At 32.5% G+C, this 16,479-nt stretch overlaps 3 protein-coding genes and 1 long non-coding RNA gene across 4 annotated transcripts; 3 read left to right on the forward strand and 1 right to left on the reverse strand.

Moving 5' to 3' along the window:
- The first annotated feature begins 654 nt into the window (after positions 1-654).
- LOC130961049 (uncharacterized) lies at positions 655-2,906 on the forward strand. The gene is made up of 3 exons (XR_009079348.1): positions 655-883; positions 1,163-1,217; positions 2,614-2,906. It is a non-coding gene; the product is annotated as an uncharacterized LOC130961049 (long non-coding RNA).
- Positions 2,907-3,194: 288 nt separating this feature from the next.
- On the reverse strand, positions 3,195-4,542 carry LOC130961044 (protein LEAD-SENSITIVE 1-like). The gene is made up of 2 exons (XM_057886686.1): positions 4,449-4,542; positions 3,195-4,065 (listed from the first exon to the last, which is right to left on the reverse strand). Exons 1-2 carry the CDS (start codon positions 4,540-4,542, stop codon positions 3,398-3,400), a joined length of 762 nt encoding a protein of 253 aa, XP_057742669.1. The 3' UTR covers positions 3,195-3,397.
- A 3,893-nt stretch (positions 4,543-8,435) lies between these two features.
- LOC130955390 (uncharacterized) lies at positions 8,436-9,362 on the forward strand. The gene has a single exon (XM_057882271.1). It carries the CDS (start codon positions 8,509-8,511, stop codon positions 9,091-9,093), a length of 585 nt encoding a protein of 194 aa, XP_057738254.1. The 5' UTR covers positions 8,436-8,508; the 3' UTR covers positions 9,094-9,362.
- Positions 9,363-12,302: 2,940 nt separating this feature from the next.
- On the forward strand, positions 12,303-14,151 carry LOC130943828 (psbQ-like protein 3, chloroplastic). The gene is made up of 2 exons (XM_057871861.1): positions 12,303-13,015; positions 13,655-14,151. Exons 1-2 carry the CDS (start codon positions 12,551-12,553, stop codon positions 13,748-13,750), a joined length of 561 nt encoding a protein of 186 aa, XP_057727844.1. The 5' UTR covers positions 12,303-12,550; the 3' UTR covers positions 13,751-14,151.
- Positions 14,152-16,479: the final 2,328 nt, after the last annotated feature.

Raw genomic sequence — 16,479 nt, forward strand, 5'->3', positions numbered from 1 at the left:
ATCAAAACATATTGAATCCTTGATTATATGTGGTTGAGTAATAAAGAGTCAGTTAAGATTGCTTTTGACAAAATTAAAGTACTTTTTTATTTTCTATAAAAAAATATTTTCTTATTAAAAAAGGAATTATGTGTAGATAAAAAGTATTAAAAAAGTTAGCAATAATTTATTAAAAAGTTTGTTTAAAATTTTACTTTATAAAAAAAAGTAAAATATTATTGCTTAAAATAAACCTTTTTTTATGTTTTATAATAAAAATATATATTTTTAACAAAAATATCAACCACTATATATTTGTAGATAATAAATACATGTGTTGTTTATTTCATTTTTAATATATATTTTGTATTCTAATATGAATTTTATACTAATAGCTAATTTTAGTAGCTGATTTTAGTGTATACCTTACATAATTTTTTTAATTATATCCAAACACCTTTATAATTATACAAAAATAAAATTTCTGATATACTTCTTTTCTTTTTGAAAAAAAAAAAATCCAAAACATGCACAAAGTCGTTTTGTTTTCTTTCAAGTTTTTATGTTTTTATTTTCATGTTTTGGGCCGATAGTACTATTGGGCTCGGCCCAGTTGGCAATTATTCTTAAATCTTAATTTCTTATCCATTTTCTCTTCTCTCACCTCCTTTTCGTTTTTGGCGTCGCTGTGGTCGTTTCATCTTTCTTCTGTCTTCGCTGTGCTTTCAGAGAGAGAGAGAGAGAGAGAGAGAGTAATTGGGAGATGGCAAGGCGAGTTGAGACTCGGAACGATTCGGCGCTGACTCGGGCGGTTGGAAAGGTGTTTGCGTTTGTGAGATACGCGGAGTTTGAGATCCTCTTCTTCCTCTTCTTCATCATTGCTTATATCGTCTTCAAAGACATTGTAACTCTCTCTCTTTCTCTCTCTCTTCAAATCTTTTTTTTGTGCTGTGTTAGTATAATAATTCGGTAATTTGATTCATGAAATATTTGGAACCTCTTGTTGTATTAATATCAAGTAAATTATAGTTTTTGTGAATTAGGAGCTTAAGTTGTAGTTTTGTGGATAAAAAAGAAAATAGTTGCCAATTTTGCTCTGTCGTGGTGCTTTTTTTTTTTTTTGGCTTAATCTTCGACTTGCATGATTTCATAAAGGACTGAAAAAAGAGTCCGAATTGGCCAGGTTTCAACTGGTTTCAGGGGCTTCATCAATCAATACCTGATTTGGAATTGAGAGGGTAAGTTTAGCTGATTTGGGAGGCGAGAAATGCAAAATTCTAAGTGATGATGGATATTTACAGAGAAAGGGCAATAAGTCAACACTTTTATGGATCTGTCTTACCATGTTTGATGTTCAGATAACATGCATTCTCTTCACGGGTTGAATGGTTTCTGAATCATGCCTTACTTGGAAAGATTGAAAAAGAGTTGAAAAAGAGATGTGAACTTTAAATACTAGACTGAATTAGGAACTGTGCTACTTATGTTAGGAGGATTAGTTTATGGATTCAGCATAAGTAGAGCATAAATTTAATCTAGATTAGGCCAAACAAGTGGTGTTGAAGGCGATCCAAGCTGCTGTAGATAGGATAATACCCTCTGCAAATCTGATAACCACACCATTCTTCCCTAGTAGCCACATCAATATTTAGGGTTAGTCATGAATGTTTTCTTGTTGGGTGAACATCAAAAGGTGAGGATCAACACCCGGTGTTGCAGCCTCTGTGTCTGTGCCTCGTAAGAGTGTTTCTGAGTTTTCTTTTGGAGAGAGTGGTTACTGAAATCTACCCAAACTCCGGCAGTTTGTGTATTTCTTGTCTCAGGTTGATGCTGACCATTAAGGTTCTGACCAATTTGCAAAGGATAGAGCCTCCATGCATTTGAGCTTCTTCTGCCGCAGATGAAAATATGACATAAACTAAGTTTTCACTTCCTCTTTTTTGTCTATGGGTGCAAAATTGAATACATGGGACCCCAATGTTTTCAATGTGCTTCCATGTTGTCAATGCCTCATTCAGAGCATGCCAAATAATGTTGTCCACTTCAGAGGCACACTAGGCTTGGGAATAAGATGATATTCAGACTTAACTTCGAAGGATCCATTCCTTTCTAGTCATCCTTCAGTCCTGATAGGCATCACTATGCTTGGGAATAGGATGATATTCAGATTTAACTTTCAAATCCTTCAGTCCTGATTTTCTCTAGGAAGTTTGTGTAATAATTCTCTGACTGAACAGCACAAATAGAAGGAAAATTTTGGATTCTATGTCTATTATGTCAACTTGAATTTGAATCAATTATCTTGGAAACAGTCCCCTATTTTGCAGTGTTGTTTGCTTAATAGTTGATACACACTTATTTTTTCTTGGTACCCCTCTCATCATAAGGTGTTAAGGAAGTTATATGTGGGATTGTGGGATATATTATAGCCTATGTTCTTTGTAAATATGTATCTGCTTTTGGTATCTCATGTTCAACCAACATTTGATCTTAATATATTGATATACATTCATGGCAACAAGAGTTGAAGAGATTAGTTCCCTGTCTAAAAAGTAAAACATAAAAATCCTGCTTCATTCATTAGATAGTTTTCTTTGTTAGCGTGTACTAACAAACTATTTGCATAAATTGCAGACATCAAGACCCGAATACAATCAAATCCTTGTAAAGAAGCCCGGTGGACCAGAGTTTTGGCCTTACTAGAAGATTGGACACTCTGCTTGATATTGTTGGATGTATTCATCATTATTTATTTAATAGTTATGCTTAGCATGAACTCTGGTGACTTTGGAGTTTTGATATTTCCTTTTGTATTATATCTTAATGTATTTTTATAGGTAAAATAGGTAAACTGCTACAAACTCGTGTAATGTTTCATTCCTGTTGATAGCAAAATCTTGTAAAAAGATTCACACCTTTTTGTTTAATATTCTCTTGTAGTTCTCTCTATTTTCATTTCATTTTGGTGGGGATTTTTCCACATTTATTGACTATTTTGCCGGGACAATTATCTTAGACACCCAAATTTTACATGGTGCTTACGATTTACAAATTTATATTATGCTTTAGGAGGCATTAATCTCTATTCTTGTTAGTTGAGCTGATATACACCGGGTGAAAGGCAGCATAAAACCTTGGTCAATTTGTGAGATGCAAGATATTTGTTTTCCATAATAAACATGAACATAGTAATATATAAAGAAGTACAACTCCTATGTTGGCAAGAGTAAATAAATAAGTTAACTCCTGCTAAACAATGATAATCATTTGAGAGAATCTTAATTAGTTTTAAACTGCACAGTTGAAAATTGCAGATACCACAGCAAACTTCATCTGGTAAGTGTTTGACAAATTAGGCAGTTTTAGAACACTGGTCATACTTGACATTATTTTCTGACATACTTCTGTGCAACCATCTTTAGTCTAACTTGGCCATTTCAGTCATCTTAGCCGGTGAATCCAATGAATCTACAAGCTTCTCCACCGGAACTTTAGTTACGTCTCGGCGAACTCCAATATCCGAAACCAATCGGCTAACGCAGTACATGCCACAACCAACCAACGATAGACCACCGATACCTGTAGTCATGAACCGAAGTGGTGAAGAAACTAAGGCACTAGCAGCAGCAAAACAAGATGCTGCTTGACCACTTCTCCCAACACTCATGTTTGTGAATACAAGCAGGCCAGTTTTGCAGTAGATTGCAAAGTCCTCACAGTTGTTCTTAAAGACGTGATAGCCACCGAACCCGTTCTCAAGGAGGAAGAAAGCACGGTGAAGCACTTGCTCGGTTGGATCGGAAGTTGCAAGGGTGCAGGTACCACCTCTAGCTTTGGCTAGAAAGAATGCTGGTGAGACACCATATTCAAAGAGGTAAAGGTCACCACCAGAGAGAAAACAGTCCAAGCAAGAAGAGATGACACCATCTTTTCTTGTCCGGTCGCGGCCACATCTTTGGCATGTTGTGTCTGTAGGATGAGAGGGAGGTAAACTGAATAGAAGACGGTCTAAGACAGTTCCTGCTCCTATTTCTTGGTCTGCACCCCTTGTGAAGTGGATCACCATTCCATCACCTATATAAATTCCTGCAATCTTATGCAAAAGTAGTTGCCACAAGAAAAATGAAAATTTTCAGTATCATTCACAGATAAACTCTTTTTGATAAAATTATCCACAGGTAAAAGCTGATTTCATATATTTCCGAAGTCCAATTCAAAATGCTATGTTTGGTTTGGAATTAAAAAATGGGGTGAAAATTTTTGTGGACAAGCGGCTCATCTAGGAATTTTCTGTCCCAACCAAACACAATCCAACTTCTAGAATTACTAGGGATTTCTGATATGTCATCAAACATGTTCCAAATTTGAAACAAAGATGAAAGAGGCCTCTTATAACAAGTAAAATAATATAGAAAAAATATAACAAGTCTAGAACATCAATGTGAATATAGAAGAGAGAAAGAGATGACCGTGATGTGCATAGATGTAAGCCTGTCTCCAAGAGTAAATATGATCACCAGGATTAAGGTTTTGAGGATCAACCTTATTGGAAAGCACCCCCATTTTCCCTCATCAATGTTGGAGGAAGTAAGGAATGAATATGAATTATACATAAAAAGTTATAGGGTTCTTGGATTCCAACCCAAGGGAACAAAAAAATAAGGAAGACTTTTCTTGGCTTTCACGGTTCTAGTTTCTTCAGTGTTCAGGTAAGTAATCAAAGATGAAATCCTTCCAGGAATAGTGAGAATACATTTATTTGTTATTTTATCTTTTTCTTTTAAAAAGAAAATTTGTTATGTTTATTTTTTTTAAAATTAGTTATACTTATTTTTTTTTTAGAAATTCTGATTGTTTTATCTTATTTAAAAATTTAAAATATTATTATTTCAATTTTAGATTCTTAGTATTCTGCATTTAAAAAGTTAAAATTCACATGCAATTATCTTTATCTAAAATTAATAATAAAAAACTATTAGATTACAATTTAATCAAATATATTAAAATATTTAATATTTTTTAATTATCAACTTTATATAAAAATAATAGCACGTGAATCTCTACCTTAAAAGAATTAGAGTATTTACCCAAATTAGTCCCCAAAGAATTTTGAAGTGGACGTTTTGGTCCCTAACAAAATTTAATTAAGTAATTAGTCCCCAATTTTTGTAAACGTCCGTCATTTTAGTCATTCTGTTAGTTTCTTCCGTGAAATTCTAACGGTGGAGTCCTACGTGTCACATTCAGGTGATGAGTCAGCCGTTAAGCGCCACATGTTCAACCAAGACGAATTGGTCCCAATTCCGAATTATGCTAAACGCCGCATTTTGGGAGTAGGGTACGAGAGTGTGTGTCATTTCGTTAGCTGAGTGGCTTTAAAAGTCTATTTTTGTCTTCCTCCCCCAAAACAAAATTACAACCAACACCCTTTCTTCCCCTAGGTTTTACAAAGAAAACCACCACCACATGAACCGGTAGTCAATCTTCTGACGACCTCCGCTGACATTTTTGACTCAAGACTTTGTACCAGACGAAGTTATTATAAAAGAAGATTTTACCGGTCTATCGGTCTACACCGGTCAGGTTAGTATATCTCTTATCTATTATGATGCAGATGGTATGGTTGATCATCGTTGTAATTGTTCGAATGTGTTTACCTTGTGTATCTGTTTATGGTAGTAGAAATTAGTTACTGAAGAAAGTGTTTTTAAGTTCTTCATTACTATGAAAATCAGTTACTGATAAGTGACGTAATGCATGCATATATGAGTTTAACATTAAAAAGATTCAATATTTTGTGGTAAATACACTTTATATATTGATTAGTCTAATTATCAAAATTAGGAAATTAAAGTTTGAGCAGTTGTTGTTTAATATGAAATTGCTCTGTATAAATTTGTGTTCTGATTTTGACATTTTATTCCATGTTTATGGATTGCAGATGACTGATTATGTTATCCCCGTCTTTCAACATGGGGGGAGTTTTGTCAAAGATAACAAAGGTGAACTTCTTTACATTAATGGGAGAATCTAAAGAGATTTCCTCCTTTAGATCTTGATTTAGTTAATTATTTTGATTTTAAGAAAATGTTTGAAGAGCTTGACTACCATACATACAAGAAGATGTATTGGTATGACCCAACAGCTCCTAGTTATGAAGCAGGCCTACATCCTATATATGGAGACAAGAAAATTAGAGAGATGTGTGACAAAAAGAGGAAAGACAGAGAGACGGATGAATTGTGTCTATTCTTTGATCATCCAATTATGGAATATGTTGATTTTGAGGATAGCAATGATACTGATGAGCATAGTGAGGCTGAGGTCTTGTCTGATAAACCTATTTCTGACAACGATAGCTATGATAGCTATGAAAGTGCTGAAGACGAGGCGTATAAATCCCCACCTCCAGGATTTGAGGATGACACCGATGATAACTACGATAGTTTTAAAGATGAAGGACTCATGAAGAAAACAAAGAGAAAATGTGACAAAAGAGATAAGAAGGATAAGAAGAAAACTGTTGGAAAAAAGGATAATGTAAGGAAGATAGCTGTTGAAAAAAGGGATAATGCAAAGAAGAAAGGTGGGCCTAAACAGACTACTAGGCCCAATGATAAATCTGGGCCCAATATAACTGTTGGGCCTACTCCTACTAATGGATCTACTCCTACTGCTAGGCCTACTCCTACTGCTGGTGGGTCAGAATTTGGTGTTGGCCCAAGTATAATAGAAGAAGGGGATGACATCTTTAGTGATGAGTCTGATGGTTTAGGATTTGAGTTAGAGGGATTTAATACACCTCAATCATTAGACAATGAGGGAGATGATTTTGATTGGCCCTAATTTAATGAGGAAGCAGACTTTGGTGATGTTCAACTCCAATTGAACATGGAGTTTGCCACATTGGAGCAATTCAAGCATGTCTTAAAGGACTATACTATTGCTGAAGGAAAGAGAATTTTTTTTATGTTAAAAATGATAATAGAAGAGTTAGATGCAAGTGTGCAAGTGGGAAAGAGAAAGCTATGATTGCAAAAACAAAGTTCAATAATAGAAAATGCACAGTGTGAAAGATTCTCCTACATTGAAGGAAAAAATGCACAAAATCAGAGTTAACCCATGAATTTTGCAATGCATAAAGAAGATACCATACCCAATGTTCCTTACCCTATAATAAGGACAACCAAAGAAATGTCTTCTTGAGTTCTTATCTGTTCCAGATTTCACAACAATGGCATAAGCTCCATAGTGACATCTTGAATTCTCCCCTCTTACAATTCCAAATTTGGGGTCACCTGAAGCACTGCTAGCACTACCATCTCCACTACCTCCAATAACTCGTTGACCATAAGAGCTTGTCGAATTTCCTCCACTTGTCATGGTTACACGTTTTCAGAGTAGCACACGACGATGATTATGACCTTCACATCGTTGTTTTAGGATTTAAGGCATCATATAAGAATAAATTTATAGTTATATTTTTAGGGACCATTTCGTCTTTTATTTTATATGGTGTTTAATAGTTGACTCAACATCTTAACATGACACGTTGGATTCTATTGTTAAGGTTTTACGGAAAAAACTAATAAAAGAACTAAAGTGACGAACGTTTACAAAAGTTAGGGACTAATTATATAATTAAATTTTGATAGAAACCAAAACATCAATTTCAAAATTTTTTGGAGACCAATTTGAATAAATACTCAAAGAATTATTAGAACCAAAGTAAAGATTTTTTCCATGAACTTTTGTCTCATGTGCATATATTCTTAAATATTGAGAGGGTGACACAAGAAAAAAAGACCAAGTATTAACTTTTAGTTAGATATTCGAAATAAAATCTATTTTCTCGTGAGAATATAAAATCGATTTTATTAGAGTTTAAAAATGATAAATTCGGATCTTTTTTATAAATTTGCTATTCACTATTAAAATTATACCGAATATTGGCTATATTCTGTATAACTTTTATATGGGAGAATAATATTTTTTTTCAATAGCAGAAAACAAGAGCAAAATTGGAGATATACATTTTTATTTGTGTTTTAGTTGGAATATACTTGAAAGATTCTTATTAAGAGCATAATTTCTATATAATAAATATTATTGATCTCTAATTAAATATTAATCACATAAATAACAATGCAACAATAATCTTTTCTAAAATGCTAGTGTAGTGACATTTGTATCTTTCACAACATTTTATGATTTTATAGTATGTTTAGTCTGGAATAACCTTTTTATTTTTATTTTCAATAGTAAAATAAACATTTGAAAAAATATTTTTAAATAATGATTCATTTTCAATAATTTTTTTATTTTTTGTTTTTAATTTATTTTTACAACTTATAAAAAAAAACCAAAAACAGAGAGTAAAAATTGCTTTTTTACTTTTTATGATAAAATGTTTTTAAGAACTTTTAAATGAACTCTTTTTAACGAATTAAACGCACTTCACAAGATCCTCAAAAAAGAAAGTTGAAGAAACGCTTTTTTACTTTCTTTCAATCTTTCTCTCTCTTCGCCATGGCCCCAATCCTCCGCCGTTTACCGATCGCCGCCGTGATCTTTTTGGCGGTGGCCCTCTCCGCCACCACAACCGCCACCGCACGACCCTGCAGATCCTTCCTCATCTCTTCCTACTCCATCCGCAACCCTTCCACCAACAACTTCGCCACCGTCACCGTTACCGAGATCCAATCCCTCACTATCAACACCGACAATCACTTCTTCAAAATCCCTTTCAACCAAAATGGCGTCGTTTTCCCCTTGCACCGTCGCAACCATCACAGCGATCTTTCACGCGCGTCGCTACCACGCGCCTCCTCAGGGATTTACGGTTACGACTTCGCTTCACTCCGCGACCGCACCAAGGACATCCTCAGCGTCGTCCTCGCCTTGCTCTTTGGATTCGGTTGCGGTTCCCTCGTCGCCGCCACTATGTACCTCCTCTGGTTCGTCCTCTCCGGCCGCCGCTTCGACGATCTCTCCGATGACGATAGCCATGGCGCGGAGATCGAGAGTTTCAAGAAATTCGGGTACGTGAAGATTCCGGCGGCGGAGAAGACCGCTGCTCCACCTGCGGCGGCGAAGGATTCTTCTTCGGTATGAGATTTGAGAAATAGGTTTCTTGTTATATAGTGTAAACCCTAACCTCATGCGGGTTGTTAATGATCATAGTGGAATACCATTAGAACCTTCTTATTAGTGTTTTTCTTTTTGTGCATTGCATGTTTACTTTTGAAAGTTGATGTATTTGCTTGCAGAGTTTTATTAGTTTTATTACTGTTGTTGATAGTGTACCTAGTTTCAATGCAAATGGTTGTGGCTCTTTCTGAATTGTGTATTTATATGAATATGGATATAGATGTGTGTAGACATATTAGACACGAAGTGAAACTAGGATTGAAGTGTTGGTGACTTTGGGTAGCACTTTCTGTGGATAATGTAGTAGAATTCTGTATTAGGTGGCTTGCAGTTTGTTCATGAGGTTAGGAGAGCTTTATATTAGGGTGTTTGGTTCGCAGAATGTTTTCACATTCTTGGGAATTTTAGCTAAAAATCTTACATTGGAATGTTTCAATGTAAAATTTCCACGAATCACGAGCCCATGTATGGTGGATTTCAACACTTGAAGCCCTTTCCTCTCTTGTCATTCCCTCTAAGACCCCAATTCATGAACATACCCTTAAGTAGTTTGATCATTGAGGGTAGCTCAATAGGAGGGCAAAGAGAGAAACCAAGTAAAACTAGACATTGATTATGAAGTTAGGCCACTTTGGTATCGTTTGATACATGTAGCTAACTCCATCTTGTCGAATTAGGTATAGTTGTTGTTTGTACTCTTTAGACATTGATTATGATAAGACAAGGTGGAGGCATTGATTGTTTGATTCAGGTAGTCGACTTTGCTTAGTATGAGAAGGCTTCATTTGTTGGGGTTGTCCTTCTTGTAGTAGTGTTTTTATATTTGGTTTGAACAAGGTACCTAGGAATCATTTGATTCCTATAGCTTGTGAGTCAAGTATTGTTTGTCTATAGATGAACCCTCCTAGTGAGAAAAAAAACTTCATTGTTGTTCTTCTTGTAATTGGCTTTGGGGCCTAACTTGTGGAGTTTTGAACTTATGGAACTCCCAATATGAATTTGCTATGTTGATTTGCTTAGTGTCTCTTGTTGCTTAAGTTAACCTTTAGGTTAGTTGTTGACATGTTAAGCGGTTTTTAGTTACAAGTGATGGGATAGAATCAACAAGGACAAGAGTTGCAGATGCAGTCTTAAGACTCTTATTTAAGTGTTGTAGACTTATAGGTAATTAATTTCTTATATTTTTCCATATATATGATGTGGAAATGCATTAAAGGCTTAAAATATATTCGTTTGTGAAGTGGCATTACAACATGTATACATGGTTGTTAAAGTTTTCATATGAGAGCGTATATTCTGAATTTTCTATTGGCTCATTGAACGGCAAGTAATATCTTTGACTGGGTTGAGGCTGAATGGCAATGTCATGGATTGTGGCTACAAGCCTACAAATAATGTTGAAGAAACTTCAAGCCCCGTTTACATTCTCAGTTTTGTACAATAATCGAATTGTATATTATGGTTACTTAATGGTTAATAGTTAATAATAAGTAGGTTTCAATTAGTGATATAATTAATTTGTTTCGAAGGCTATGGTCAGGCGAGTTTTTAAGAAAATATTTTTTTTCAAATTTTTTTTAAAAGATTTTATAGTAAAAAAAAGTAATTTTATGTTTAGATATTTCATGTAAACAAGATTTTTTATTTATAAATTATGTTTGGGTATATAATATAAAAAAATTATTTATTTATTTATTATATGAAAAATATTTTTTTATTTTATTTTTTAAAAATATAAATTATAAATTTTCAAAAAAATGTTTTTTTTTTTTTATTTTTTGTGTTTTTATAGTTTTATTTTTACTATTAAAAGTTTACTAGACACACAAAAAAATTAAAAAAAAAACATTATACTTAACATATCCAAATAAGTACTAAATGTTCCCCGTTAAGTATAACGGCAAGTCCAAAGCTATTGCATGAGCTATACCACTGTCACTTTCCTTTGTCACCAAAAACAAAAACATTTTCAATATATAAATCTTTTATCTGAAATTATAAATTGGTGTAGTCTATGGTGGTCACAAGTTTTAGTGTCTATAGTGGCTATAGACTTTACAAAATGATATTTTCAACCAAACAAAATGAAAAATTGAAGCACGTTTCAGTTCTATTAATAAATAATGACATGTTTATGAATGTAAATAAAAGAAAAAAAAATTAGACCATTTATCATATTTCTTGACAAAAAAATGATCTACTTAAATTTTAATATTAGAATAATTATCTGCACACCTAGTAAATTAAACATCCGATATATCGATTATTCACATTATTTAATATTTTTATTGTCTACTTATACTTTTTTTTTATAATTAATAATTTTAAATTTCACTTGACTAATATTAAAATTTAATTAATAACAGTAGTTTTAGACTTCAAATTTTTTATTGGAGAATAAAATGATTATTTTAATTAAAAATAAAAGATATAAATAATTATTTATTAATGTGAGAAAAAAATTAATGCAATGTAAGTATTTTTAGATATTATCATTTTTTAAATTTTGGGCATTGGTAGCAACTCTATTTTCAACGACGAGAGAAAACGATAGATCATTTTTTTGTCAAAAAATATGATAAATGGTCTAATTTTTTTTTATTTACACTCATAAACATATCATTATTTATTAATAGAACTGAATCATGCTTTAATTTTTCATTTTGTTTGGTTAAAAATATCATTTTGTAAAATCCATAACCACCATAGACACCAAAACTTGTGGCCACTATAGCCTACACCTTATAAATTTATTCATTACAAAACATTCAAAGCCTACTATACTACAGTACATAATCACGAGCTCCCAATGTTCTAAAACTCGAAATTCGAAGAGTAATAGAATTTGATACATCTATCTGGTGCGTCTGTAATACAGTAATGTGTACTTCTCATACAGACCGGTGACCTTAATATACATTTTTATTTTTAACGTGTTTTGCAACATTATCTAATTCTATATCATTTTTATATATGTAGTTTTAAGTTTTGAGAAAACTATAGTATCTTTCTAATAATAAAAAAAAATTATGCTAACAAGTAACGATCAATTAAATCAAAGTTCTTTTGGATAATGAAATATAAGCAACACCTATGCTGACTCCATAAGCTTTTGTCGTTTTTGTTGTAACAAAAGTGACCTGAACTTCACACAAGTTTGGCCTTCACTCATTCTTAGCGTGTCATCTTTAGCAGATAAGGGTAAGATGATGAGTCTTCTTTCACTCTAGCTTATAACCTTCAACTCTCTAATTTCTCGCTCTAATTTCTCTCACTTTCTTGTTGATTTTCATTTTCTAGTAATCTCTTATAGATTTTCAAACTTCTCTTCCAAAAAAGTATCTAACTTTACCTTTAATTTGTTTTGGGTCGCCTCCATATTTCTCCTTCTTCTTTTGGTAATTGCCCTGAAAAACAAACAATGGAGTTTATGAGAACATTCATATTGAAACCAAACATGACAACACAATTATACTTTCCATCATTCACATCATCATGCTGTGTCAACAAAGTGAACAAACCTTATTCCCATCAAAATCCCAACAAGGATGATCTCTCATTGAAAATGAGCAAAAGGGTTGGTGTTTTTTTATCTGTAGCATCATTGATTCTGAGGACACAAAGCACAAGCGCGTTTGAGTTCAAGTTTGTGGCACCTGATCAAACAATTGAAGAAGCTGAGAGTGGTGTCAGAGGGCATGCACAGAATTTGTTACAAGTTAAGGATCTTTTGGAGTTAGAATCATGGAAAGCAGCACAGAAGGAATTGAGAATGAGCTCAGCACTTTTGAAAAAGGATATATACACCATCATACAAAACAAGCCTGGAATTGAGAGGCCACCATTGAGGAAGCTCTACACTACTCTATTCAACAATGTTACTAGAGTAAGTCATGTTGAGATTAGGCAAATTCTTTAAGGTGTATTTTCATTTTCATAGCTATCATGAATGAATGCTTGTATATGCATTCATTACCTAGTGGTCTTTTAATATAACTTTCTTTAAAAATTGAATTACACTATCTAAAGTGGTCTGAGCCCCTTCAACTAGCTGCTTAATGCATAGTAGATTTTACAGATTCATCTTTCATATACATGGGTCAGAACAGAGAATTTTATTTTGATTAGAATGTCAAATTGATATTTTTGAAAGAAAAATTATGACCCATCTACTAGATGTTGCCTTTTTGATTTGGGGAATTGACTTGTGCATTATGTATTAAAGATTTAGAACAATGGCAAATGCCTTGTTAGGATCAATTTGACAAATCTGAGGTGATCTTTAAGCTGGATTTCTGATGAGCTTGCTTGAAAATTTTGTTGGAGAACTTTTTCATTAAGGGTATGTTTCGTCCAGAGTAAAACTCAGGTGGAAATTTTCATAGATGAGCTCTATGTGAAATTTTACAAATCAAACTCATTCGTGAAATTTCTACCTGATTTTTATCCTGAACCGAACATACCCTTTTCTTGTGTAATTGTTTATCAATTGACTGTTGTTAGTGTATGTTGATCGTTAATGCAGCTGGATTATGCAGCAAGGGACAAAGATATACCGGAAATTTGGCGGCGTTACGAGAACATTGTGGTGGCTGTGAATGACATTCTATCCAGAATATGATGATATCCCTAGGATAATGGTAGATTGATTGTTCTGAGATATAAAGTAGTCAAGGAAATGGACTCAAATCTAGCTAAACAAAACAGGATCCTCTTAAATATTAAGGCTTTATTGGTTTTGATCATGTAAAGTTAGCTATGATTGTTGAAATTTGAATAGAATGTGATATCATCAGAATCATGGGTTTCAGTATGATTAGAAGCCATAAAAAGGGAAGAATACACATATCAGTAATGTCAATTTTGGTATAGATGAATCTAAATATATTAGAAAAGGTAATGGCTGTGATAATTGAGGTTTTGATTAATATATCTATTGGTTACCTAAATATGTCTGAATATTTGTAATGGACAGTTGAATGATTGTATTTACTTGTAAATTTCTTTTTGTCTCTTTTACTCTTAAAAACTTTTTCTTTTCAAAAGCTTAACTCAAACCCTCCCAATATATCTATAGACATTGTATGGAATATTGGGCTACAGCTTGTTTACAGGGACAAGACACTGAGATACAGATATTGAGACATAAAATTGTGTTTGACAGATGAGACATGGATAGAGATATTGTATCAAAAAACATTGAATTAGTATATTTTGTGTTCATCCTGACAGAAAAAACACAAAGATACTAACAAGAGATACAATTTATTTTTCATTTTTTCTTTTATTATTCTTATTAATTTTTTATAATGATATTTTTTATTATTATGTTTTTGTTTTCAAATTTTTTGAATAAAACAAAATGAAAATAAATTAGATTTTTATAATTTGTTATATTTTATCACTAAAACAAAATATAAGAACACTAAATTATGTGTCTTTGTCTTTTATCTTATTCTAGTGTTTTGTCTTGTCTTGTTTTCAGAAACAAACTACTTATTTACTATTTAGTACTAGTGTGAATCCCGCGCGTTGCGCGAATTGTGTACATAATCTATTTTATTGTATTTATATATATTTTATTTATAAAAAAATTAATACATATTTATGAGGAGTTAATTTATTTAGTATATAAATAGATTGATTAATTAATTTTTTTTATAATATTGATGTTCAATCTCGTCAAAAAAATAAACATATAAAATTTGATTCTATAACATTTTTAAAACTAAGTGTACACTTACAAATATTTCTCAAACTTGATCCACAATTAAAAACATATTAATTGACACTCTAATTTCAAAACAGACACAAAATCACTAAATAGCAAAATCATATATATATATATATATATATATATAATGGTATAGCAAATATACGTAGTCAATCACAATACACAAAAGATAACCATTTTTTTTATTTGATTAAAATTCCTACTTCTTTCTTATCAATCAAATAAAACCAACAAAAGTAAATTCATGAATCAATAAAAATAAACTCACAAAGACAGAAGTATTTTTATTTTAAACTTTGATATATATTTAAACCAAAGGCACCCTTAACCCTTGATTCAAAGATCATTGGCAATTGAACATGAACCTCATGTCTCAATTTCTAACCCATTCTTATTTCATTCTTTCAATTCCTTTATCATTTGCTCCAAATGCCACATTTTTCCAAACAATAAATAGAACCATATGTTAAAAAGACATGAAAATATTTTTTTTTGTCACATGTCTCAGTTCCAAATTGAATGTGAGCACTTATACCCTAAATATTACTTTCTCAACACATTAAGCATTAATAATAGTTAAAAAGATAAATCTCAACAATAAATGAAACTTTCCAAGTCCTTGTCCCTTGCTACGACCACAATCAATCTTGCATCAATCTGCGAGCGCAACCCATTTCTCCTGTCATCTAGCATAAAATGCATGGAGTACAGACACAAATAAAAATGCAGCCATTTTAACTTAGAAAGCCAAAGGAATCAGGTAGTGATACACTCTACTTGCACCAACCCTTCTCATTAACGGTTTGATCAAGCTGTTGTACCATGAACTTGTCAATTTGAGCCTTCTTTGTTGGATCGTATAAACTCAAACAAATAAAAAAACATAACTGATGTAGTAGAATAGCATTTAAAATAGCATGTTATAACCAAATTTATTGATTGCTACAATATCTTGCCAAGCATTGCAAGTGCTATTATTTTATTCACATTTTTTCCATAGTAAACAAGAAAAAATGAAAAAAAAAATTACCACCTGCCCCGTATTTTATTTTTCAAGAGTGATAAAATAAAATCATTCAGAAATTGATATATATTAAATAAATAAAATTAGGAATCCAAAAAAATTTTAACATATACAGCACAAATTTCTTAAGGGTAAAAATAACACTAAAAACAACAAATGAAAAGGGACAAATATTTATGATGATTGTCTCTTCCCAGACTCCATGTTCTGAACATGATGAATTCCTTCACTCTAGCATTCTCTGCACATATACTGTTCATATTTACTTCTCCTATAGCTCCACCCATTATGCTAATAAAGAAAAGCCTTCCATCAAAGTTTAATCTGTGGAGGTTTTGCTGAAGGTACAATTCCACAATTTGATCCATATGACATCAAAACTACAGCAATACAAGAAGTGGCAACTGATATAGAAGCTTCAGTTATTGCACAAATCAATTACAAAAGTTAGAGAATGGTATACCTTTCTTTCCTGTTTCTTCCTTCACTCGTGCAACGGAGTCTCTGTCTTATAATTGATGACAACATCAGCTCCAAGATCCTTACAGGCAGATAAGTTTTTCTCCTTGCCTAAAATTCAATTTAGGATTTA

Source organism: Arachis stenosperma, chromosome 1 (assembly GCF_014773155.1).
Source record: "Arachis stenosperma cultivar V10309 chromosome 1, arast.V10309.gnm1.PFL2, whole genome shotgun sequence".
Lineage (NCBI taxonomy): Eukaryota > Viridiplantae > Streptophyta > Magnoliopsida > Fabales > Fabaceae > Arachis > Arachis stenosperma.

What these genes read in the sequence shown, in the direction of transcription:
- LOC130961044 (XM_057886686.1), bottom strand. Translation starts at nt 4,542, where the DNA reads ATGGGGGTGCTTTCCAATAAGGTTGATCCTCAAAACCTTAATCCTGGT. An exon ending in TTACATCTATGCACATCACG is followed by an intron (nt 4,066 to 4,448) that starts GTCATCTCTTTC and finishes ATAAGATTGCAG; the next exon opens with GAATTTATATAGGTGATGGA.
- LOC130955390 (XM_057882271.1), top strand. Translation starts at nt 8,509, where the DNA reads ATGGCCCCAATCCTCCGCCGTTTACCGATCGCCGCCGTGATCTTTTTG.
- LOC130943828 (XM_057871861.1), top strand. Translation starts at nt 12,551, where the DNA reads ATGGAGTTTATGAGAACATTCATATTGAAACCAAACATGACAACACAA. An exon ending in TATTCAACAATGTTACTAGA is followed by an intron (nt 13,016 to 13,654) that starts GTAAGTCATGTT and finishes TCGTTAATGCAG; the next exon opens with CTGGATTATGCAGCAAGGGA.